The 25,166-nt window shown below is 44.8% G+C and overlaps 1 protein-coding gene across 4 annotated transcripts in view; it reads right to left on the reverse strand.

Moving 5' to 3' along the window:
- ABL2 (ABL proto-oncogene 2, non-receptor tyrosine kinase) overlaps positions 1 to 25,166 on the reverse strand; it is a 59,492-nt gene that overhangs the window by 28,019 nt on the left and 6,307 nt on the right. The window contains exons 1-10 of one of the 4 annotated variants that reach the window (XM_085232244.1): positions 9,966 to 10,151; positions 7,254 to 7,424; positions 6,222 to 6,517; positions 5,704 to 5,976; positions 4,876 to 4,960; positions 3,423 to 3,600; positions 3,146 to 3,330; positions 2,721 to 2,873; positions 2,149 to 2,238; positions 790 to 963 (exon numbers count right to left, since the gene is read on the reverse strand). In XM_085232244.1, coding sequence (XP_085088370.1) covers positions 790 to 963; positions 2,149 to 2,238; positions 2,721 to 2,873; positions 3,146 to 3,330; positions 3,423 to 3,600; positions 4,876 to 4,960; positions 5,704 to 5,976; positions 6,222 to 6,517; positions 7,254 to 7,424; positions 9,966 to 10,071 — 1,711 coding nt within the window. In that variant the 5' untranslated portion in view covers positions 10,072 to 10,151. Of the gene's footprint in view, positions 1 to 789; positions 964 to 2,148; positions 2,239 to 2,720; positions 2,874 to 3,145; positions 3,331 to 3,422; positions 3,601 to 4,875; positions 4,961 to 5,703; positions 5,977 to 6,221; positions 6,518 to 7,253; positions 7,425 to 9,965; positions 10,152 to 15,528; positions 16,225 to 25,166 lie in introns of those variants that run through there. The other 3 variants (XM_010715793.4, XM_010715792.4, XM_085232245.1) reach the window with 3 other exon arrangements.

The following is a 25,166-nucleotide window of genomic DNA, read 5'->3' on the forward strand; positions in this document are numbered from 1 at the left end:
AAAAACTTAGTTAAATTTAAATTTAAAAAATGCAACGCAATTTACTAAAAGGACACTGCAAATGCTGCAGTGTTTACTAGTTACTAGGAAATAGGCTGGCAAATAGCCCTCATGACACTGCTGCTCAAAGCACCAGCCTAGAATACTTTGGCTGGACGATAGTTAACTTGAGTTCCAGCTTATGTAAGGCTGAAGAAAGCTGGAGCCCCACATACACATTTGCCACAGAACTGCTTCATGTCCCAACATTTGGGTTCTTTGTTCTGCAAACAGAGAGCAGAATGGAGAAATCTGCTTGACCCAAAAGAATTGTGCCTGCACAGACATCGTTGTCAAGAGTAGTTCCTCTGCCTTCTCAGGAATGACAAGTGACACCTGTACTGGGCCCAGGCTCCCACCCTGCTCTGTATCGTTTTGTCACTGAAGAACAAGACCATGCAGGGTTCCTCCCCGTGAGTCATCTCATCCCTCAGCTCCCTCAGGGAGCAAATCTGCCATCATTCAGATCTCTCCACCTCACTAATCCAGGAAGAGTATCCACAGCCCTGCCTCTCCTACCACAGTAACAATGTAAGTCCTGCAGACAGGCTACAAACTGAAAGAAGCCAACACCGTTAATGGTATGTTGACTAGAATGTGAACTTTTACAAGTCATCCTAGCAGGATACTTGGCTGAAAGATCTCCAGTTGGTGGATGTTCTGTTCTCTTCCGCTTGTCTGATAATTTACACTGGGAGCAGATCTATACCAGACCACACAGCCTCAGTGTGAGTGCCCTAGAGCTCATACCTGGTGCAGAGCTGGATGCCGAATGCTCCAGGGTATCCTGTGTTCCTTCAATGTTCTCCTTGTTCTCTGCCTGTTTCTTCAGTGTTCTTGTCTTGGAGGGAAGCATGGGCAGCCGGGGCAGGTAAGGAACAATGGATGAAGAGGAGGCTGTTCTTCCAAGCTCCTCTGCTACCTCTGTAAGGAGGAACAGTAAGTGGAATAGTTAGAACAAATCCAGAAGAAGAAGAAAATAAAATATGGATCTCTACTGCAGTCCCAGACCAGCAAGAAGACGTGACTGAGAACGCTAGTAGTTTGTAAGTTTAGCTTTTTGCAAATTTAGAGGTGTTTAGGGTAAAACACGTTTTACAAACAGAAGTCAAACTAACTTACATCTTTGTAAATCCATCCAAGAATGGCGGTAGGATCTGCACAAGTGAGGCTCTGGTATATATTTGGCTCTTTGCTGGGTTAAGGTTGCTCAACTGTTAAAGTTCACAATGAACGCATTTTCTTCCCTTTCTAAATAAGGTGCCTCTTGTTAATTGCCTCAAAGTTGTGTCCTTTCTGACTCAGGACATAAACTGCTCTGAGGCAAAACACTGCACACCTCTATTAGAAATGAAGATTTCACGTTTCCTCCTCAATATCAACACCAGGTATATGATTTAAAAACACTAACCAAAAAAAGCCTCCTGTACAGTCCCAGGTTATTGTTTGTGTAGGTCCCTTGACGTGCCTGTTACAGATCCTCCCTGGTAGAATTTCATCTGGTGTGATTTTTCTGTAGCAGGGAAGTGTGTGGATTTTCATACTTGATTTCAGAATTTGAGATGCTGAAACAATTTGTGCTCCTTTGCCTAGTATTACGCCTTTTCTAGCTGACCAGATTTGAAAGTTGAGTTGCACAGATTTTCTCCTAAAAGAATAGCTAAGTAGAAAATCCAGATATCGAGGCAGACTTTTTAAGTAAAAGCTGATAGAGTAGTATTTCACTACACTAATTTCTGCAATCAGAAACAGAATGTGGTATGTATGCATCCTTCTCTCTCCTCTTGCATCACTCACTATTCCTAACTCCTTTAGTCTGGGAGGCTTCCCCTAGTAAAGGAGACAGTATTCTTTAAGCAAACTCCTTGGTATCTTGGTGTTCGAGTTAATTGTTGTGCTGTCTCTGCACTGACGCATCTAAAGTTCATTCAGTATTTGTGCTAGGAGTAAGAGCATATATTTACAGACGTAAGGATAAGAAGTAAAGGACGAAGCCTCATCACAGTCTCCACAGCAAGCAGGTAAGCTTTAAGAGCCTGTGCTTAAGAGACAGCACTCTGGGGGATAAACGCTACCACTGCTCAGAAACAAAACAACAGGTGCTCTCACCCTCCGAGATGCTCGAGTCGTGGAACATGGTTTCAAAAGCCTGGTGGGTCTCAGCAAAGGAAGGTCGGTCTGGTGGGTTCCACTTCCAACCTGCAGTGTGAGAAAGCAGGGTAAGTGTAACAGGTAGGAGATAATTTGTTATTCTGTCTTTCGTTAGTAGATTAAAAATTTGTTATGCAGTGCTAGAGAGCTCTTTGTGGCAAATGCTAAGCAGCACACTTGGAGGATGAGTTTGTATGACCCTGTCAGCTGCTTGTCTCCTGCAGAGGTGCTGTGTTTGCTAAGAACTAAATTTCCTTTTTTTTTGGTGATTCCATATTAAAGAGTCCTGCTCTGAAGTGACACTACAATTTGCCACAAAAAGCTGTAATCAGAGATGACAGTTTTTGAGAGTTCTTGTTCCTTGGAGACCAAACTCACTTTGCATCACTGACCAGGTATGTCTCAGGTGACAGGGACTTTTCCACATCAGCTAACAAAATGGCATCTAAGGAGTAAGGACTTAGGAGCTGACTACAGATTTCTCCCACCCCTGCCAGGCTTTGTTCCCCAAACTGGAAGAAGATACTCACAGGCCCTCATCAGTTCATAAACCTTTGGAGGGCATCCCTCCGGTTGTTCCATCCGGTAGCCCTTTTCCAGCAGATCATACACCTGAGAGAGATCAATGCCTGGGTATGGTGACATCCCATAGGTAGCAATTTCCCATAACAGCACACCAAAGGCTGCAGAAGGAAGAAAATAAAATTCCTGGTCACCAGACTGCCTGCATGGTATGCTGCTCTTACATTTTGGCCTTCACTGCAGCCAGAGACAGAACCTTTTTGCTGCAGATTCTTCAGGCCAGCCTAGGTGAAGACATTAACAATTTGTGAAGTTGTGACCTGGCATGTTCCTCCCATGTTTCTGCCCAGGACAGAATACACTTTACTCTCCAGGGTGGCAAATTAAAAACCAGAATGAAACAGAACATAACAGTGAAGTGGAGTTTTCTTACCCCACACATCTGATTTGATGGAAAAGGTGTTATAGGCCAGGCTCTCAGGAGCAGTCCACTTGATTGGGAACTTGGCTCCAGCATGAGCCGTGTAGGTATCTCCAGTCATCAGCCTACTTAAGCCAAAGTCAGCCACCTTCACCACGTGGTTTTCTCCAACTAAGCAGTTCCGTGCTGCCAGGTCCCTGTATGAAGAAGAAGGCACATAGGGCATTTAGACACAGTCCTGTGTTTGCAGAGTTTGTCCCTTTCTGCTTCTAAATGCCATCTTACCCACCTGTGAATGAAGTTCTTCTTCTCCAGGTACTCCATAGCAGAGGATATCTGAGTGGCCATATAGAGCAGCACAACAGCACTCACTTCCTCCCGGTTGCACTCCCGTAAATAGTCAAGCAAGTTCCCATATGGCATGTACTCTGTCACGATGTAAAAGGGGGGCTCCAGGGTACACACACCTAGCAGTGAGGAGAAGGCATGTGAATAAAGCTGCTGGTTCTTTCCTAGCTTACCAGTATGCCTGATTTAATTCCCATTTGTTGCAGTCTCTAACAATGAGAGTTTCTCTGAAAATCCAGGCCTTTCACCTACAAGAGTTGGATCAGTGCAGCCCAGCTTGAAGTTCATTGCTTCTGTTTACATATCCGTCCACAAATGATGAGAAACGTGTCTACCAAAGCACCACTTTTCCTATATGTTATGCATAAAGGATGTATATTACACGTATATATACTATACGCTGTTGTTTGGAGGGTTACAGAATGAAACAGGACATATTTTGAACACCCATTATTTACTTTCCTTTCCCTCTTCTCTTAAAGCTAAGGAGTGGCCAACTAGAAGTGGGTACCTGTCAGCAGGCAAGATATCCAGGCTGGAATGTCACGACAGAGTAATGTGAAGCACTCCCATGTATGCTAGCTGGGTAAGGGATCAGAGCAGTGGGACCTGCTCCTAAAGCAGCATTCTCACACGTTGCTCAGATTACTCCTTGCTGCAGTCATTGCAGCTATGTACAAAGTATGTATGAGAGCAGGAAGAAGGCAACAGGATACTCGTGTCAAATCTCTGTGAATTCTCACTGCAGCACTGTTGAATGCGTGCTGATACCATTATCCACATACAGGAGCAAAAATGCATCTCTAATGAGAAATTGTTTTCGTCTGGAAGCAGACAGGGCTGGGTGACCACTTCATCTGTGTCCATTTTTTAAATGGGTACAAAATAGATGACATTATTAAAATCCTTCACATTCTTCACATTTCTCCTTTCATCCTAGGCTTGGCTTGACAGCTTTGCTCCCAAAGACAGCAAAAGTCCAGATGGAACTAAACACCAGTAAAGGTTTAAAATGTCTCATTAGGAATCTTTGTATATACTTTTGTAAGGCTAATTTAACTGAGTACAGAGGAATGTGACTTCACTGATAACTGAATCCAGGAGAATGGCTAGAGCCAATGGTACAGTTTAACAGGAGGTTGATACTGCAAGCTTTACACAGTGCCCCAAGAGCAAAGTCGTGTCAGTAATGTGACAATATTTGATGTTCTATTTAGAACTGGTGTCTCAGTTCAGCTTTAATATACTAAGGAGAAAGCAGTCAAAAATACCACCCCATAACCTGAGCTGATTCAAAAAATCGCAAAATAAATCTGCTACTCTTTTTCAACAAGATGGATTACATTTTGGCAGAAACCTGAATAAGAACAGAAAGATCAAGGTATTTCACTAACCTAATAACTGCACTAGATTTGGGTGCTTGATTTCCTTCATCACAGCAGCTTCTTTCAAGAACTCTTCCACTTCCATGGTATCTTCCTAGACAAACACAAAAGAGAAGATTTATCTCCACAACCAAGGTCTGCTCAACGCTACACATTCTAGCTGAACGGTATCCTTATCTCCATTCTGATGTTTTGGCTTTCACTAAAGCAAAAATGTCATAACACCCCTGAAAAGCTGGCCTGCAGCACAGCCAAATAACAGATGTGCAGCCCCTGGAAAGCACTAGGTTCTACCAACTAGGTATCTATTGTGACTAGAGAAAGGATGACTCTAAAAGTCACTTAGTTCTGCCTAGCTGTAAAAATTAAATTTGAAATATCCCTTATTTAGGTGGGGGAGGGTACCTGAAATGTTAACATTCAACAGCGGTCATGTTGAAACAAATAGAAGGCTCTGAGAGAAATAAAAACGGAAAGCTAAATTTTTCCAGAAAGACGGGAGAAGCTGTAGAACGTACTTCCAACACCTTTGATTTCTTACAAATTCCACAGCTTTTCTGAGGGAAGGGAAGTAGAAGTGGTAACCATGCCTACAGGCCTGGCTTGGACATGCAGTTCCTGCAGGAGCCCATTGGGCCAAAATTCCAAGTTGTTTCTAAGCTACCTGCACTGCTGCAGGCTCAACAGGCTATCTTTGTTCTGCTACTGTAAAGCATGGATTTTATACAGATCAGCACGCTCCATTTTCAGGTAGTCATATCATTAGGTGGTAGAACTGAGGAAGTTACAATTTCCTTCCACTTATCGTCAACGCTGATCAACACTCTGATTACTCACCTTTAATGTTTTCACAGCAACGGTGAGGTTGTATTTCTTCCAGACACCAACATACACCTCGCCGTACTGCCCTCCCCCGAGTTTGTGCTTCATGGTGATGTCAGTCCGCTCCATCTCCCACTTGTCGTGGATGGGGGACACTCCATACACAGTGGGCTTATTGCACTTGGGTGCTGGGTAATGCAGAGTCGTCACCAGTCCATCTGCTACTGTGGAGTGATGGTGCACTAGTTCTGCTAGCGTGCTGAAACGGCTTTCTGCTGTCACGTACACCTGTCAGGAACGAATCAGGAATCTGCTTAGGTAAAGGCTGCTGAGAGCTTTCACTTATGCTGGAAAATGGATACAGTAAAAACATTCCTACAGATTTGGAAGAAAAAACAAAAACAGTAATAGAACCAGATGTTAGAGTACTTGTTCTCAGTTGGGTTGAGCAAATGAATGTTCCTCTGTTCAATTTTCACCTGCAGAAGGCAGCTAGATTTCCTTTCCCCACAGCGCTGCGCAGAAATCCTTACCTTTCCATCTGAGGTGGTGTTGATCCTGTAGTGGTAAACACGTCCCTCGTACCTGAGCGAGATGGACAGCTGCCCTGGGCTGCTCTCGCTCTCACGAACCAGGAAGCTGCCATTGATGAGGCTGCTCAACAGATACTCTGCTGCGCTGCGTGACACTGGCCCGTGATACCACGAGTGCTTCTCCAGGCTGTTCACTGGTGTGATGTAGTTGCTCGGTACCCAGCCCTGCCCATTCTTCGAGCGTACCTCACTCCATTCACCATTCTGGTTGTAACCCAGGACTCGCAACTTCTCACCTACGACCCAGGAGGAAAAAAAGCAAAGTAAGCACAATATGATCTACTGGGTCTCAGTAAGAGACATTCACTGCCAGCTGACTAAGCCTTGTTTCATAGCTAAACAATAAAAATCTTGCAGCAGTGACCTAACTAAACTGGTACATGTAAAGTATTTATGAGTAAAGTTTCGGCCAGAACGCTTGACTAACTTACTGCAATGTAAACAATGAGCTCACAAAGCTTCTTGCAGTCCACATTTTGGACTAGAGAAGTGTTTTCTTTTTTTCTTGGAAGAACGAGGTTTGTCTCCATCCTGAAGCCTTAAGTGGCATTTGGTGTTTTAACAATTGTGCAGAAGGACATACTGTGATATACTTACTAAACAGAAATTCTTCTGTGACATTCTTAATTCTTGATTTGGCTGCAGCTGAAAGCTCCTGAATTCTGTTATCACCAGCAATGTAAAGGTTCTCCTCTGCCTCACAGAGATGTCTCGCAGTCAGGGAGCTGGGGAGCCTGGATGTATTTGGGTTAGATCCTTGGCCAGTTACTCCAAGGTGTACCAGTACTAGAAGTGCCCAGCAGGTGTCTCTCCAACACAAGAGAGAGAAACCACAGGCTTGCAATCCTTGGTTCGAGAATAATTTCTGACTGCACTCACTCTTTCCAATGGAACAACAGCACAAGCATTCAGGGTTCTATTTCCTCTTGCTAAGCGTACAGCCTGTGGCTGCTCCGCAACTCAGATCCTCACCTTTGGTGATACTGAGTGTGTTGTCACCGCTTGCTACAAAGTCGTAAAGTGCAACAAAGAGGTTGGGATCGCTCTCGGTGGCTCCCAGCAGGTTCTCCTTGGAGCTCCACCTAATGGCTTCGTTCAGTGCCTGGGGTTCAACGTCGCAACCATAGGGGCGGTGCAGGGCCTCTGAAGGAAGAGCAGAAGAGGAAATTACAGCTGTAAGTAAATCAAAGCCCGGCGCGCAGCAGAGCAGAGCTCCCACTGCAAAGTATGTGGAAGAAATAAAAAATGCCCTTTTGATGTGAAGTAATGAACTTTTAAAGTCTGCAATGTTACATTTTCAGTCTGTTTCTGCGGCTGAAGTAAGTAGCTTGGATTTGAAAGCAGTGTTAGGAATAGAGGTAAAACAGACTGAATTATGGCAAATGATATGCAACAGTAACAGAGTCAGTAGGAATGGTAGTGATTTGTGACACTTTTCAAGACTATGCAAATAATAAAGTGGTAAACTGGCAAGGATAGAAAGTAATAAGGATAACACGAGGTATTTAGGAGCAGTGTTCCTGAACACAGGGCAATTCTGTTTTACTGCTTCAGATGATGCATACTTGCTAGTACAAGGAAGTGGGAGGAAGAATCACTCTTGAAATGGTTTTTATAGAAAAAGGGTTTTCTAATCCATACTGTGGTTTCCCCAGGAACAAGCAGCTGGTTGCATTTCAGTATAAAGACACAAGAAAGATGAGGCAGTTACTTACACGTGGGGCAAAAATATATGCAAGTGTAAGGATGTAAGTAATGCTTCTGAAGGCACAACTGAGGGCTGCTCCTGCCCCACCACGTGTTCCCAATGCCCCTCGTTGAATCTGCTCATGAAACCATCCCATAAGCAGACCTGGCCTGTTCCTGAGGGTCTGAGAAGTCGGGTGCAGGATGTACCGAAGCAGACTGCTACAGGAGAATCCACCCCACCAGGCTCCCACACATTCTCATGAGACTTACATACGTGAGCAAGAGCCAGGCTACATGGCACATGGTGAGAACAAAGAGCTTGAGAGCAACACAGATGGGAGAGTTGGGAAGTCAGAGAGACAGAACAGGAAGAGGCCTATGCCAAGCAACAGGCAAACACGTGTCGAATCTGCGCCACGTGATGGAGCTCAAGCCTGGAAAACTTCAGTGTAGGGGGTTTCCCAGAATCCGTGTTCAATTGTTTTTAAGCTTTATAATACATACATGGGAAAGGAAATGACTGAGGTTTGTTAGTTTGTTCCCAAACACACAGCTAAGTGGCTTTTGCCTGCATTTCTGGTAATCACTGCTCGAATAACTTGCTTCCCAGCCATGACAAAGTGCCACCCTATCGAGGTTTTCCTAGCAAGAGCAGAAGTGACAGAGCCACAGCTACCAAAGCATGGCTTCGTTCTCTGCAGATGCAGTATTTCTGTGTTTTCTTGTTCATAACTATCACCTGCAATTACCAACATCCTAGCCTGTCAGATAAAGAGTAATAACGGTGTGCTGCCAGCTTGGCTGCTGCTTTTTAGGGCCAGGTTTGTGCACGTGCACGTGCAGTTATTATGCATCAGGAACTGCTTAAGTGGCAACAGAAAAGAGCAGTGGTTCCTAAATCCAACTCTCTTTATAGAGTACAAATAGATGGTAATTAAATAACACATTCTTTATACTCCAACAATGCCTCATGTTAGAAAGGCAGGAGGGGGTTTGGTGCCTTGAGCAAAGCAGCTCACCAGGTGTGCTGCACAGAGAACCTGAGTGATGCTTCCCTGCTGGCTACAAGCAGCAAACACAAAAGCAGGCAGCTTCCAAAAACCATCCTGACTCTTCTGCTCTGAAATACCTTAATGGAGTTTAAATTACTTCTTCCTTTCAATTGTACAGCTGCTGAAACAGCAAAAGCTTTGAACAAAAACACACACACTTGTTTTATTTCACAACCAATGTATGGCTTAGGATTCCTTTTCAAGCTAGCCCAACTCACATAGCAGGCATCCAATCCCTAATAACCTACGGTGCTCAGCGCAGTGTGGGATCCATGCCATCCCATGTGCAAGGATAAGAAAGCTGAGTTCAATACGGTTATCACAAAGAGCTCAGTAAGGAAACTGAGACGGCCAGTCACACCACATAGGATACGCCTCACGCTGAACAGGCCGTGAGCTCCGGTCACACCAAGGGCGAGGAAGTGAACTGGGAAGTTCTCTTTGACATCAACTCAAAGCCTAACCATAAATCATATGTGATCGCTTTCATTTCCTATACAATTGAGAACTTACATCACCATTTACTCTACAAGCAAGGCTATGTTTCAGCCACCTCCTTCCCCTCCTTTATTCCCACAGTACACTTTGCTTCCCTCCGGACATGAAAGCTTTCCTATTCAGCCACCACCACCAAGAGACATTTTGCCTCCCACCCTGTGCCACTGAGGCTGCAATCACAGATCTCTTCAGTTCAAGAGCAGAACGAGAGCCCAGCATACACCTCGTCTTCAACAGCAGAACCCATCAAGCGCTGACATGGTCTGTGTTTCTTAAATATTAACGCTTATACAAACAAAGCATTTTGATAATCCTGAATAAAAGCAGGCAATCTGAGTCCTGCTCCCACATAAAACAAAGAGCTGAGAGGCCCCACACCCTTCTTTAAGCCAACAGGGCAGTACAGGAACAGGAGGGCACACTGCAATCTCCCTAAGCATCCTACCTGTGAAGCTCGACCCCGCAGGCTCAGAGGCATCGTTGCCAAGGCAGCAGAGCAGCTTCTTCTCTTTGCCATAGCTGGGCTGGAACAGGACCGTGCCCACAATCATGCCGTGCTGCACAGCAAGCAAAAGGCCAACTAACTGCCACGAGACGTGCTGGGCTGCCACCACGTGCAGACAGTACTGGCAGCCAATGGAAAAGCAAGCGCAGCCTACGGGGTGGAGGAAAAAGGGAGCTGTGGCTATTTGGTTAGGAAGGGTGGAGCTTTCCAGGGAGCTCTGAACAAACCAGGGATGCGGAGGCTGGACTGCGAGGTGAAGCAATTTTGACATGAGCTGCAGAGCTCTGTGTCGCTAGGAGTCAGGCAGCAAAGTGTTGGGAAGAAAGCAAACCATTTCCTTGGAGAAATTCCTTTGTGCAAACTGCCAAACAGATTCTTCATGAAGGGGACTGCCCAGATTGATTCATTTTTCCACTCCACCTCCATGCCGGTGCACAAGTACCATTCACATGAACTAAGCAGAAGTGATGCGAGTCAAAATATTAAACCTAACAGATGAATAAGCACTGAAATAGAAAATGCTGCTGAGCGTTTCAGAGAGAAACAGAAAGCAGAGGCAGCACAGCATGCCCAGTCTGAGCTGCGGAGCTGCTCACCTACTAAAGTTAGATCAGCTCTCTGAAAGGGCACCATCAAATTATCTGTCACAAACATGAGATCTGTTTGGGGGAGTCCTCAGGAGCCCAAGTTCTCTAGCAGTCTCTAGAGGTGGTAGCAGAACAGACTTCTTCTAATGCAGAAGGGGAAGAGTTAAAAAACAAGCAATCACGGTGGCAGTCCCACAGTTGGGAGGCTGGTGGGCCTGCAGAGGGGTATAAAAGGCAGCAGGGGAAGGGCAGCAAGTGCTGTGGCCTTTGGTAGAGGGGCAGAAGCTATTGTAGCTCACCAGCCAAGAGCAGCATTTCTACAGCCATGAACTCTGTGAAGAAGGCAGCAGCTTCGTGTATGAGGGTGCAGCTCAGGCTGAAGGTAAGAAATGAGCAGTTGGGCTTCTTAGAAGTGTTTGTGTTTTGTAAGGCTATGGGTGTGAAAAATCACTACAGAACAGGTGTAGGCTGGATGTAGGCTGTGCAAAGAGTTACTTCCCCTTGTGTGAACTGTATCACAAGTTTTTCCCCTCTCCACCATCACTAATGCAAGTGGAAATTGCAGCCAGACAGAATATATTAAAACACCTACATACAGTTGGCTTCCAAAAGTTCTTCTGACAACTGAGAGCTCTCTTTTCCTTCTCCTCCAAAACAGAGCTCTGTGAATCCTGCTGCACGCTACCCAGCAGCTGGAGGTTGAGATGCTTTTACCTCTGAACCCCCAGGCTATCTTTCTCCTGTTTGTTCTTCCTCTTGCAGTTTGTCTTCTCTCTCTTGTGTGCTCTGAATGCCCTTAATTACGCCAGTATTTGAAATAGTGCATTTATTAATACACAAAGAATAATAATGTGAGATAAATGCAGAGCAAATAATTGCAGCAAGCAAGCTTTTCAGGTGGGTCTGAAATGGTGTTAGGAAATGGAAAGCTACATATTAATTTGTTGCTCAATTAATATCAGCTGCAGTAGTTTAACAAGCAAAATAGTTATTAGCCTGGTTGTTAACACAACAGATGTGTAAGTGGTACCTCTGGAACAAGGAAGGATTAGGAGATAATGAATCTGGGTTACAAAAGCAGCATGGAAGCATAGGCACTGAGTGTGCTGCTGTAGCCTGTCTGAGCTGTGACGGCCAGCTGTAGGTGAGCTCGGGGCAGTCAGCCAGCAACCAGCACTGGTGTGGGCAGGCACCAGAGTCCCTGCACAGTGGGTAGGTTTGTAAAGGCCTGACACGTGCACCCAGGCAGAATGAAACCAGACTTCTTTTTAACTTCAGGATAAGCATCATTTCTTTCAAAGTGATGTTGCTGGATAGTTATTCTACTGTGTAGACCATCACTCTGACATCTGCATCCACAGCAAACATCCTGTTCCTATTCCCCTCATGCTAAGTGCACAATGTAAGACATGAATTCTGGTACACTCAACTTGTTTGACCGAAGCAGCAACCTTTCAGGCAGAGCAGCTTTTCCCAGCTCCTCGGGCTATTCCCTGCTGTGCCCTTCAAAGCTGTTTCCTGAGCATGGTTAACCTTCCTCTACCACTCAAATCCTCCCTTCTGAGGTCTTGCTTTTAATGTAAGGAAATCTTGCTGACTGCACTACTTTGAAATTAGTATGAGGAGCTTCTAAAACTTGCTATATCTGGAACATACGGGCTGTCAGTGTCTCCAATCAAACAAAAGTGCAAATAGCAATGCAGCTCTGAGGGGTTTGGTGCTGCTGGCAGCAGGCCAATGTGATGGTGTAGGAAGGAAGAGAGGCCAAGAGCTACAGGACAGTGTCACTTTGATACTACCATTTAATACCAAGAAGCACAGTGTGGGTGTTCTGGGTTTCCTTTCTTTGTTTTACAAGAGGACACATGAACACAAGGCCTCCTATGCATCCACATCTCTCACTTTATTTCCACTTGGGATTTTCAAACCCAGTATCAACCCACGCTACTATTTTACCCAGTCTCATTTCATACCCTTGCTGCCAAGACTAACAGAGTAACAAAGAGTAGGCATTAGTCAGCTGGACCACAGGAACTGGACTGTCAAGTAACGAATGGTTCCTGGTATAACTGCCATTTTCCACTGCGACCTTAAACGTACATCACTTCACGTGCTAGGCTTCAGGAGCTTCAAGCAGCTTGTTAGTGGGAGGTCTTCTGCATTAATGAAGACGAGGACACAAAATTGATAACACAGCAGCAAGAGGGTTTCCTATTTTGCTGACACATTTGGAACTGTATCAAACCATACAGTAGCTTTGTTTCTGAAACCAAATCTGAGCACTTCCTACTAACCAAAAGTACTCCATCATCCTAAGCAGCAAACCAATGCTGGCTAAGCCAAGTAGCTGCTGTCTAATAACTCAGTAGCACAGAAGCAGGCCTATGAGCTTTCCATCCTAGCAACAGACTTGAGGCCTAACCTCGATGGACCACCTAGTCTTTCTGCTGACGTGTGCAGCCATGAAAAACATCAGCTTAAAAGGACTGGGACAGCTCACATATGGCCCTGGTAAGATACGGGCGACCCAACTAACTGCTGTTCCTAGGTGTTCCTCTCGTGCAAGCAAGCAGGCTCTTAATAATGTGGTTTGTTTGAGCTGAGCACAGATCCGTAATTAGTCTCTGGGCCTCCCACAGCTCTGTGAGGTTTAAGTACCATAAACAACCCACTGCATAATGCCAAGAAATACAGCTCCAAGCCAGGCACTTGGGATGGGCAAGAAATAGGTTTCTATTTATGGTCTCGGGCTGGGAGAGACAGAATGTGGGAGGAGGCATCAGAGTCAGTGACAACATTGCATCACGAGGAGTCCTCATCATAAAAACATGTTGTGAGCCAAGTTGGTATGCCTTCTTTCCTCGGGTACCAGAATGCATGTGACACAGGAAAAGGTTAACAACTAGTGTCTGGTACCGGAGAGTGAAACACATGGGGAGCCCAAAGCGCTCCACACAGCTCACCTTTTAAGAACAGATTTATTTTAAATGTGGTAAAGAGCTGCACGAGATGTTCTGCATTCATTTTGTGGTGAAAGCAGTGGGTAGTGGCACAGAAGACATGTTTTTGAGCTGGTTTGAGGTGGAAAGCCAAGTGAAGGCAATACCTGGTATTGCTGTATTTTTACTGGTGGAAGGAGAGACTGACAGATCTATTTCAGTGGTGTCCATCAGCACATTTCCTTGCTGTCAGTGACTCTTACAGCATACCGCTGCTCCCAGTATCACCCACTGCAGAACTTTACTACTTGCAGCTTCTTCCTGGTAAAGAAACATCACTCTTGATACAGAATTTGGAATGAACTCAAGCTTAAGCACCAAAGTATTAATCTGAGAATCTTTGACCATTCCTTGCTGAATGCGAGATGCACGGATTTCTTCATAATTCATCAGCTGTGCAGGGACTGAACCTCCTGTGAAGATCTGGTAGCAGCAATGTTTTAAGAGTTTCAAAGCAGATTAAGTATCAACCACCTTCAGCAGAAACACTTGATGGACTGCTGCTCATTACCTCTGAGATTTCTTGTCCTCACAGAACTCTGGCAAGGAAATGACTCTGGGACACACACAAATGATGCAGATTTTTATATGCACTTGAAACCATTTGAGGTGAGGAACTAATATGAACACAAGTGAGCTGGACCTAATGATTTAAAAAAAAGCACAACAGGTGTTTCTTGTCATGGGCATTGAGAGTGGTCGGGGACAACACTAGTCACTAATCTGACTTCTTTGAGCATGCCTCCATGTGAGGAAGCAAAATCTAACACATGATAGAACAAGAAAAATTTTCTCCTATGGGAGAAAGAAGTTGTAATGCAATTAAAACTGATATACAACAACAGATTTTGAATGAAAAACTACACCTGTAACCTCTTTACAAAATCCTGAACATCTTATCAAAATGTCTATTAGCTTAATTACTATGGACTGGTTCAGCCCCTATGAAGCTACCTAGCTTTGCAATGCTAGCATCCACAAAGAAGCAGAGAGACCACCAGCTTTAGGTGCTCTATATTACATACCTCCTTCCATTGAGTACAGAGGTGATGATGGTCGAATTTTTGTTCCTCTGAATCCTGCCTAGAGTAGACTACAACTCATTCCCACAAGAGCAGTTTTAGGAAAGGAGTACTATGGAGGGACACCAGCAAAGATAACTGGGAAACCACACACATGTAGATCAAAAGACTGCTTAACATTCTTCCTCAGTCGTGGTGAGTTCCAGTAAAACTCCACTATAAAGAGTAAGGATTAGGTCACCCAGCCCTACAGGAAAGGTGGGCTGGCCAAACGTTATGACAGCTTACAGCAAGTCATCTAGGTTTAGTACTTTGGGGGAGAAATAGCTTAATGTGAATTACACTTCCATGGAATTTCTGAGGAGTCATTAATTCTGGCCAGATCAAAGCTGAGATATTATCTACTTCCACGCAACTCAAATGCATTGCTATTTACTCACCCAGTGTTAAGACAAGCATTTGAAGTTACAGATCTTCTAAGAAAGACTACTTGAAAAACCCTAAGCAAGCCAGAAATACCTATACTGACCTAGCCTAGCTGCTGAGAGGTTCCTTTTGCAGATGTAAAGCAGCAACTGATCAGCCCTTGGAGTTCACACGACGTAAATGTCCAAGCTGCTTTCCAAGTGACTTCCAATAAGAAGCACCACAGTGTTAGGAGCTCTCCTTAGACTCGGCACCTGAAACAACAACTGCATTCACCTACTTCTCAGCCAGCTTTTTGAGGTTTATTTTTAGCCTTTCCAGTTACAGGGAAAACTTGGAAGGAGTAGGTCTAACTTACTGACCTGCAATCTCGGGAGTCAAAGAAACATCAATCTCATGACATCGATCTGAGCCATGTCAGGACCTGAGCCCAAGTGGCTATTTTGGCAAGCACCCTGGCACTGCTTACCTTCTGGAAGATGTTCGGAGGGTGGAGCTCCCCAGGTGAGCTGATAGAGCTTCAGTTTCCAATACATGAGTTTAATTCTTTAATACAATCCCGGAATGCTTGTTAGCACAGATGCGACTGCTCAGTTCCATCCACCCACAGTGAATATGCAGCAACTGCCAAAGCTACACAGTGCTTCTGGTTTAGACAAAGTTCTCGAGCTAAAAATAAATCTCAGAACTGTCAGCCTCAATTGTCAGCCACTGACTGAGATGCTGCTCAAGCAATTGTCCACAGCCGTTTTCTTCCCTTGAACAAAGAAGAGTTTCCCTTTTTAAAATATTTACCACGTATTTAACTCAATACTTATGATCTTGCTTCCACGAAATACATACGCCTCAGAAAATAAGCCAGTGCTTCCTCTTATCCAAGAGAAGCCTGTCCTGAGCAGGAATAAGTGCTCAAAACGGCAGCACCAGGGAGAGCCCTTTGGTGGAGCTCAGCCCTGGCTGAGGGAGTCTGAGCTGTCCTGCTCCTCCTCAGCCCCAACCTGCTGCTGTGTGGGGCAATGTGAATAAGCACGGGTGAAGTCAGAGAAACGTGTCCATCAAACTAAACTTAGTTACTGGCTGCTATTCCACTTCCCCTTGGCTAAACCCAGACACTTGGGTAATTGGCTCTGCTGAGCAGACAAGGGGCTCCATTCAGCAGCGCCGCTCCCAACAGCTGCCAAATAACTGGGGTAACACAAAGCCCGCAGTTCCTACTTGGGGCAGACAGCTTGTCAGTTTCAGGCTGCGCCATGCGTTTGTTTTTTAAGATCTCCTAACAGTGGTGCTGAGCCCTCGTGCATCCAGACCTAGTGTTAAAAACAAGAATGCGCTCACTGAAATTACACTTTCTGAAGAGTCGTCCTAGAATTCAGCAGAATTAATACAGCTTTGAAGGAAAGGAGTCGTTCGAAGACAGGAAGGACAAACAAGTCGTACGCTCATAATCTAAAAGCAGTCAAAGCTACAAGAAGTCACAGTTTGATCTGCAGGTATACTGATAAAACAGACAGCTTCCTTATGAAGAATAACTGCAAATGAGTAAATATCATGATTAAGTATGACTACACAGGTTTGTGATGGATAATTGTTGCCATGATACATCCTTATTACAGCTCACAGATCCATCTCTCCTGCTGCTGTACACAGCTCAGAGCTCAATGCCCCACCTGCAAAGTTGAAGTCATTCTCCTGTGCAGCAACAACCACCCTTACGCTGAATGTTCTATAATTTCTTCAACCTGCAGTCTTTCAACTGGCTTTTCTCTCTGTTGCCTTTAACAATTTAGTATTATTGGCAACTTTGCTATCTTGCTTTCTTTTGATTTCTTCCTCCTCACATCATTTGTCAGTCTGATAGTAGCTTTTAGATGAAAAGAACAGCTCGGGTAAAGAAAAGTTAGGAAGAAAAAAGTCAATTTACTCAGCTCTCCAGTAGCTGCATTCCTCACTCTTGCTCATACAACAAAAACATGAATGCATTCCAACAAGACATATAGCCAGTGCTTAGTATGCTGTATGATTGGGTTTGGTTACCAAATACTGCTATCTTGTGGTGAGAGGCGTAAGATGTTACAAGGGAAAACGCTGAGCTGAAAGAGCAGTTAAAAAGTGCAGAGTTGCATCTGGGAAGAATGCAGCAGATAATGGGAGCCCTGAACATGCCTGGGTGCAGGCAAAAGAGGGTCAGCTTGCAGTACTTTTTCACCAGTTTGGCTTTAGAGCAGTAAAGAAAAGCAACAACTCCGTGCTGACACATTTAGAGGAGAACCAGAGGTAGTTCTTGAAGGAACCTTCCTCCCACTTAACAGTGGCACTGCTGTCTGAGGCTTCTCTCCTACGGCCTGCACTCCTGGTGGCACAGCAGCACACACAGCACCGCTGTCAGCGTTCCTAACTGGAAGCCATTCTGCCCACTATTACTGCTCTGGCCTTTGGGTGACGCTTCTCCAAGTGCTTCATTTCCTCTGTGTACCATATATCTTCTGAGGCAGGAAGGAAGAAGGAAAGGGCTGCGATTTCCCAGTGGGAGGTCAGCACTGCTGCTGGCTCAGCATCCCGTTTGCTCTGGCTGTGCAGAGCAGAGGTTACCCCTACCCAGCACCCACCCACGACTTAACCTGAGGCAGAAAACGAGACTTCTGCCTACAGAACTTCAGCTGCGTTCTGTTTCACGGCAAGGTCTCTGCCAGCTGTGCCTCCCAGCTTTGAGGAGGATACGTGTAACTGCTGCTTAAATTAGGAGTTGTTCTAAGAGACGGACATTTTGAATTGAGATTGAGACCGAGGAGCAGCCGTGCCATCCAGAAGGGAACCTCACCCAGTGCCCCCACACCTCCTGCTGCCAGAGCTCAAGATTCCTTTAGCATCTTAAATTGAATTATTTACAAATTTGACAGAGTTCCACCTCATTCCTTCTTCCTCCCACTCCACAGAAAAGCATTCCCAGTTGTTGCTGGCCTATGTAGGTTGTCAGGACAGCTGACTGCTTGGGTTACACAGGGCTGCATTGTATCCCTTCAAGAACCAGGCACCCTAAGAGCTTCCTCTGGGATCAGGGCTCAAGACCGGGCTGACAGCAGCACACCAGGTGCCGTCTTGAAATCTGAAATTCCAAAGCAACAGGCAGTGCTGCAACTGCTCCTCTCAAAATCACTCTCCCTCTTGAGCCTCTTCAAAGCAAACCTATTCCAGATCTGACATCTGAGTAACTAAAAGCATAGTAAACTTCTAAAGTCAGCTGCCTGATGTTGCCTGTGAAAATGGAGAAATAGAACAGTCTCTTCTTTCTGCCTGTACCTGCCTCTCACCTGCTGAGAATGCACGCTTCAAACAGGCTTCAGCTCAGGAAGACTTCATGGAATCAGAAGCTAATAAACATTTGAAAGTTATGTGAAGGGTCTTTAGAATTAATGGTATGTTTCCTGTCCATCAACATCACTGCCAGAAACAGCCTTCCCATTGCTTTCATGCTGCTGTAAGCACTTAAAGCTACGTGACTGTGCTGCACGAGGTGCTTAGAAGTAACACCTTCCTGATAGATCACAGAATTGAGCCCAAACCCTCAGAAACAGTTAGAGAAGATACGGAAGGAATGATATTTATGTGAACATATTATTGCTTTGAGATCTTAACTTCTTACTATCTAAAATAAAGCTGCACAAGCATAAAAAGTTACATCTGAATGAAGCCTGCATAGTCAGCCTCTGCAGAGACTGAAGCAGGGGCTGGAATTCTGAATCCCAGCAGCAGTCAACAGATGGGAGCTCCTCCATCCAAGGATGCTGAATCTCCTGCAGGAAGGATCAGCAGAGATTCTGGGGCAATGGCCCCTTAAGGTTATGCTTTCATTAAGCACAGACCCAAAACAAGGAAACACCCATTAAGACCAAATAAAGCACCCACGGCACACAAATCCAGCAATGAAATACAGAGACTGGAGCCCTACGAATACCCACCAGAGACCTGCATGGAGTCTGACACTTTTTCCTGCTAGCAGAACCATTAATTGAAACACGTAGGGTCACACCTCGGGTTCTGAAGCTGGAAAAACTGATTAATGGCAAACATCAAATTGCTAACATCAAATGGGCTGAGTAATCCAGGCTGGTACATCCTTTCATTGGTCATGTCCAGAGTGACTGTTCAGTCAAACTTCTCTACTGAGAATTTGGTCTAATTAAAATGCAGCTGAATATTACCAGTGTAAGAAGTAAGGTCCTAATTACTAGAGAAACTAACAGATGTGTTCACGCAACTGAGATTTTTCTGAGAGACAAACTGGTCAAATAATCAACCCATTTGTTTATCCACCTTCACATTCACACCTCTTGAAGGAAAAAATCCAACTCTTCTTTCTTCAAAAATTCTCAACACAACTTCCAAAAATTCTGTCCAGTGAGTATCGCCGAGAGGTTGTCTATAACGGACTTCATACCACTGGCATTGCTACTGCTGGCCCAGTAAGGTGAAATTACACTCACAATAGACATACACTTCAAGAGCAGGAATGAGACTGACTCACCCAACTAAAATACACAGGTTTAATGATGTTACTTCTGAAGACAGGGCAGGGCTTCCTGCATAATGACAGGTACAACATAATCATGGAGAAACCAACAGTGCTGGCTTTGTTCTTAATACGTGAAGGTGGCTGCTATCATCTACGTGAAACCACAAAGTGCAGGTCAACCCTTCAGACTGGGGAGGCACAACGCTCAGCCCTGGGTGTGGAGCTCTCAGCCCACTGCTAATGGGCACTTCACTCTTCTGGAAGCAGAGCAGCACATAAGGGTGGCAGGCAATGTGCATGAGAGGAAGATGCAACTTGGGCAGAGGAAAAGAGGAAGGAGAACTAAACCCACAATGGTTTCTATGGGCAATATTTCTGCTTAGCCACACCGCCACAAGAGATTAGCATTATCCTGACCACTTGAACGGGGCTCTGTAGCCCTTAAGGCCACCAGTAGGGACTTAGGAAAAACTTTGCTAAACTGAGCCCGCTGCAGCTGTTGGGATTCATCTCGTGTTGAGCTCCATCTGTGGAGGGGAAGATCTAAACAAAAAAAACAAAGTCCCTTGCTAACTACTACTTGCCAGAAGCTGTGGCAGAATTCAACTCAAACTGCTGTTGGCCATCCATCCCTCCCAAATTAGAGCTTCCATTACAAAACCCTTTCAGCATCTAACTAATGAGTGATGCCTTCAATACAAAGCATACAAGACTTTAAAAACAGCTGGTGTGCAACACTGCTCATGTTCTCTCCATAAATTCTCCTACGCTTCCTCATACTGACGAAGTAGGATTACAGCAAGTTAAATTCTAGCATCAAAAAAGAGAAGCAAATCCATCACAGGGTGAAGCAGAACACAAAGCCTCTATAGTTGGGCTTGGAAAGAAAGCTGGACCGTGGAAAGCACGCAGGGTTGGTGTGTAGCATAGACTTCAAAGTTAGTAGTTCTGCCAGAGCTCTGCAGCACAAACCAGCCTGTCTGCTCATGCCTCGTGCTTTATCTCTACAATGAAACACTGCCCTTCTTTTATAAACTTACTTAACCTATCAATGGGAAAAATAGATTAAGTAGCTAAGTACTAAAGAAAACAGTTTTTCTTAACTGCAGAGATTTTTACTTATTTCAATATCCATTCTTTTGGTTGGTTATCTTCATGGGGAGGAAAAAACATTTCCTTCAATTTCTGTACGTCTGTATTCCTGGTTCTAGAGCTGGCATCCTTCATCTGTCCACCAAGGCAGAGAACAAGAGAACAGACAGCTCCACTGGGAGAGGAGATGGTCAGATAGGAAGATATCATGCCAAAAGGATAAGAAGGAAGGGGGCAGGACCTGCTCAGAGCAAGAAAAAGCAAAGGGGGGGGAAAACAAGTATATTGAGTTATGCAAGTGATAGGAAGGATAAATACCACAGAAGAAACAAGGGCATGTATGTTGAACAAAAAGGAATAGCAGGGCCAGAAAGTAAGCTTAAAGGAAGGAAAAGCTGTGGAGCAGTAGTAATAGAAAATACTCACAGGACAAACTGGTAACGCTAACCTCTTGTGGCGGTGTGGCTAAGCAGAAATATTGCCCATAGAAACCATTGTGGGTTTAGTTTTCCTTCCTCTTTTCCTCTGCCCAAGTTGCATCTTCCTCTCATGCACATTGTCTGCCACCCTTATGTGCTGCTCTGCTTCCAGAAGAGTGAAGTGCCCATTAGCAGTGGGCTGAGAGCTCCACAGGACAAATACAAAGGACAGCTCACAGGACAAATACGCTGATGGAATGGAAGGTGACTGTTCTGCTATGATTTCACCTGTCTCGTTCTCAGATCGGATGTGGCTCAAAATAAAGATTCAGGCAGCTGAGCAGGAAAGCTAAATGCCCAAAGAAAAGGAAATGGTCATTTTTCTAGCATCTACCTTTGGACATTCAGTTTTGCTGCCCTCCACCTAAGCCTCAGACAACCTTATTTCACACTATATATTCAGCATTGAATGACACTTGCTTCTCAAGTTAACTCATAGAACAGCTTGGGTTGGAAGGGACCTTAAAGATCATCTAGTTCCAACCCCCTAACAACAGTTATTTAACTTCTAGAGTAAATCCAGCGTAATCCCAGGAAGGGTAATCTTCAGCTTGGTTAAATGAAGCACCGCTGCAAGGGTGATGTACTGAAGCCTGTTTTCCTATTAACAAACTGAGATGTTGCTGCTGTAATAGCTTTTATGGTTTAAAAACTGACGAGCTCATCTCCCAGTAGGCCAAGGAGGGGGAGCACTGGGAGGCAACCGTGTGATGAAGAGTGTTTCAACCTTTCTTTAAGAGGAAATAATGGACGGGGGGATGTAATAAAGCCAGATGTTAAGATGTGAAATGCACTTAAGGCCTCGTAACAAATTAGGAAAGTGCAGGGGAGAAGAAAAAGACTGCTACAGTACCCCAGAGCTCATGCCCTTGCATTTAGGCAGTAATATGCATACCAGAGGAAGCCCATCTTAGTTATACTTTAAAACATGCTTTCATATCTCTTTTCCAAAAGTCTGTTTTGTGACCAGTGCATTCCTTTTCATGTGGCCTGTCACTGCCTAGTGCTAGAGGCAATGGCAGGCAACGCGACTGCTTGGCTGTGGGCTACTTGTTAAGGACAAACACAGCAGGAGTGTCAGGGCTCAGATGAGCATCTCAACTCTTCACTGTAACATAGGAATGTTACAAAACTTCCCTTTTCAAGGCTAACAAGAACCTTGCAGCAGGAGAGAAAATAAGTCAAAGCATCGTAGCACCCTCTCGTGGTGGGCTGGAAAAGCATTTTGTCCTAAAGAAGAAGCAATTTGCCCCTTTCCCTTCTTCCTTTCTTTCTAACTGTGAGCTGCTGGGCACCGCTGGCTGCTGGGTGTTAGTCTAGATAGGACTGGACATGGAAGCCAACTTATGTCTTAACCCCAGCCCATGAAATGAGAAGAACATTGTATTTTAGCAGAAACACTACCACAAGGCAGGCACAGAAAGTCACAGCACCCTGACGTCTTTGCCCTTAAGAATTTAAGTATATTTAATGATGATGACCTACAAAGAGAAAACAGACAATCTGGCACAGCACTGGATACTGTCATGACAAAACAAGAGCTGAAGCTGCCAGCCATGGGTTTCACTGGGCAGTTATGGCAGGCTTATGCAAACCACCGTTTGAGCCGTCTCCAGTTTTGCACAGCACTCTTAAACCACCCAACACATCCATGGGAGAAAGAAGTAGGCAAAGCAGGCTGGCTGCTCCTCTGCACCTCCTATCAGACTCCAGTTATAGCAATGAGACAAACCAAAGCCTCAGCTTCTTACAAGAACAACCAGCTCATTTCTTACAGCGATGGAAAACTTAATACCAACAAAGCTTCTTGAGGAGACATGATACATCATTTCCTTATTTATTCTAAGGATCTCCTCCAGACAAAGCCTTTTTAATCTGATATGGTACCTCTGCTTTCTCTTTACTCTTGAGATTTTAAAACCAGCCACAAATAACTACTGGGTAAAACCAACAAATACAGTACCGAATAACAGGCACAGAGCTTATGGTTAGTGGGGAAGTATTCTGCTGTGCTTCACTGGGTAATTGGGACAGAGCACAGCTTTCATGCTGGTATCAGTTACAAAAACACTGCTGGTCCCTTCCCAGGCTCTACGACTCTCCCTGTCTGAAAAAAAATAGAGAAAAAGACACCAGAGAAACATCCATCTCCTTGGCCAGGAGGCACAGCACGGGTTCTCTTGAGCTGCATACCATACAGCTCATCACACCTTGCTTGATGCCAATCCAGACAGTGAAGAAAGCAGGTCTGAAACCAAAGCAGAACTGAGTGCCGTCACCAAGTGATCAAAGAAAGGCTCCCAGCAGCTGATCAAGGTCCTGCCTGTACCACAGCCTTCATTCTGTAACAGTGTGCCGTTCAAAGGGTATCTGTACCAAGGATCGGTGATGTTCTAAAAAGCACATGTAGGACATTTAGAAATTTAAAGCTCAAGTCTGAAGAAGTTGCTATTTTAAACTTAGGTACCTTAAATCTGAGCCTTGGAACTGCCAACTATTAGACACCATTATTATTTGCTGGTTCATAGCTACTTCAAAGATGGAAAAAATAGTTTTAGAATAGGAACTGCAGTTCAGCTCTGAGACGAAGGACACAGTTTCTCTCCCTCTTGTACTGGACACAAAGAAAGCCTTACAATTAAAGTGTAAGGTGTGCATAAGAAGCTGCACGAAACAAGCGGTGAACCCATCTCACACAGCCCAGCTCAGAGCAGCATAACCCAGAGCTCTGCTGGACCCAGCCATTTCGTGGGGGAGGAAAGCTGTGCCACAAACTGTTCCAAAGGATCTCGGATGCTATTCACGTGTCTATGAAGAGTTCATTTCACTCTTCCCAGATGACATCACTTGTACCAATTTTTAAAAAGTTTGCAAAAACAAAGACTTCATTTATTCCTAAACAGTCCTCATGGTTTCGCTGATCGGAAAGCTGTGATACGTGAGGTCTCCGGACCAGGAATTGCACTTTAAAATGATTTCTTCGGAAATCCTTTCAGGGCCTTTTAACTCAATCGTTCCTTCAGACTCCTCCTATCATTTAATACATTTCAGAAATACCTTCTGCAAAATTGATATTCTTATCAGTTGCTCAGCCTCCCCCACGTTTCTGAGCAGCAGGAGGACCGAACAGTCTTGTTAACTCTATGACACTGCTGGTTAGCAAAATGAACCCAGGGCAGCAAAGGCTTTGAAATAATACTGAGAAAACGAGTATTTTAAAGCATTATTCCTAAAGTTGAACAGCTAAGAGAATATCTCCAGTGTACACAAATGAAGCTTTAAGGAAGCTTTCCTTAAGGCACAAGAGCTCTCCATCCCCAGGTGGAGGAACTCAGGAAAGGAAGGCAAGAACCTGGCGTGGCTGAACTGGGACCTGCTGCAAAACTGGAGAGCAGAAAGAAAATGCGCAGGTAGTGGAAACAGGAACAGGTACCATGGGAAGACTGTAAGGAAGCTGCCAGGCTGTGTAGGGTTGAGGCCGGGTCAGTGCCTAACTGAACTTGGGTATAACAGAAATGCTAAGTCATGGCCTGAAGCAGTGATTGAGCACCTGGTGGGAAGGCAGGGCTCAGGTGTGTGCAATGAACCTGAGTGATGGAAGGGCTGAAGCCAGGATCCACCCCTTCCCAGACCTCATTTAAGGGTTGGCAGTGGAGGCGAGGGCATCTCTTGCTGCAGATTCCTGTATATCTGAGGCCTTCTGAAGGTAAGCAGATTTTTTTTTTTCTTTTGTTTCTATATGTTCTACTTGAGACAAAAACAAACAAGGGCAGCAGAGATGAAAACTCAATGCTTTGTTGTTGGAATTATAACAATAACAAGGAAGGAGAAATGGGCCAGATGTGCACAGGGTCACAAATGCAGAATGTTCTCACTCTTGTCTCCTCTACTCTGACCCAGACAGCAGCACGTGACAGTTCCTATGCCTTTGCCATACAACTTACACCAGGAAGAAGCTGCTTCTGTTTCATGTCAGTGTTAAATAACAACAGCAACAACAAAAAAGCAGAGATGAGCCCAAAAGTC

The sequence above is a fragment of the Meleagris gallopavo genome, chromosome 10 (genome assembly GCF_905368555.1).
Source record: "Meleagris gallopavo chromosome 10, MGAL_WU_HG_1.1, whole genome shotgun sequence".
NCBI lineage: Eukaryota > Metazoa > Chordata > Aves > Galliformes > Phasianidae > Meleagris > Meleagris gallopavo.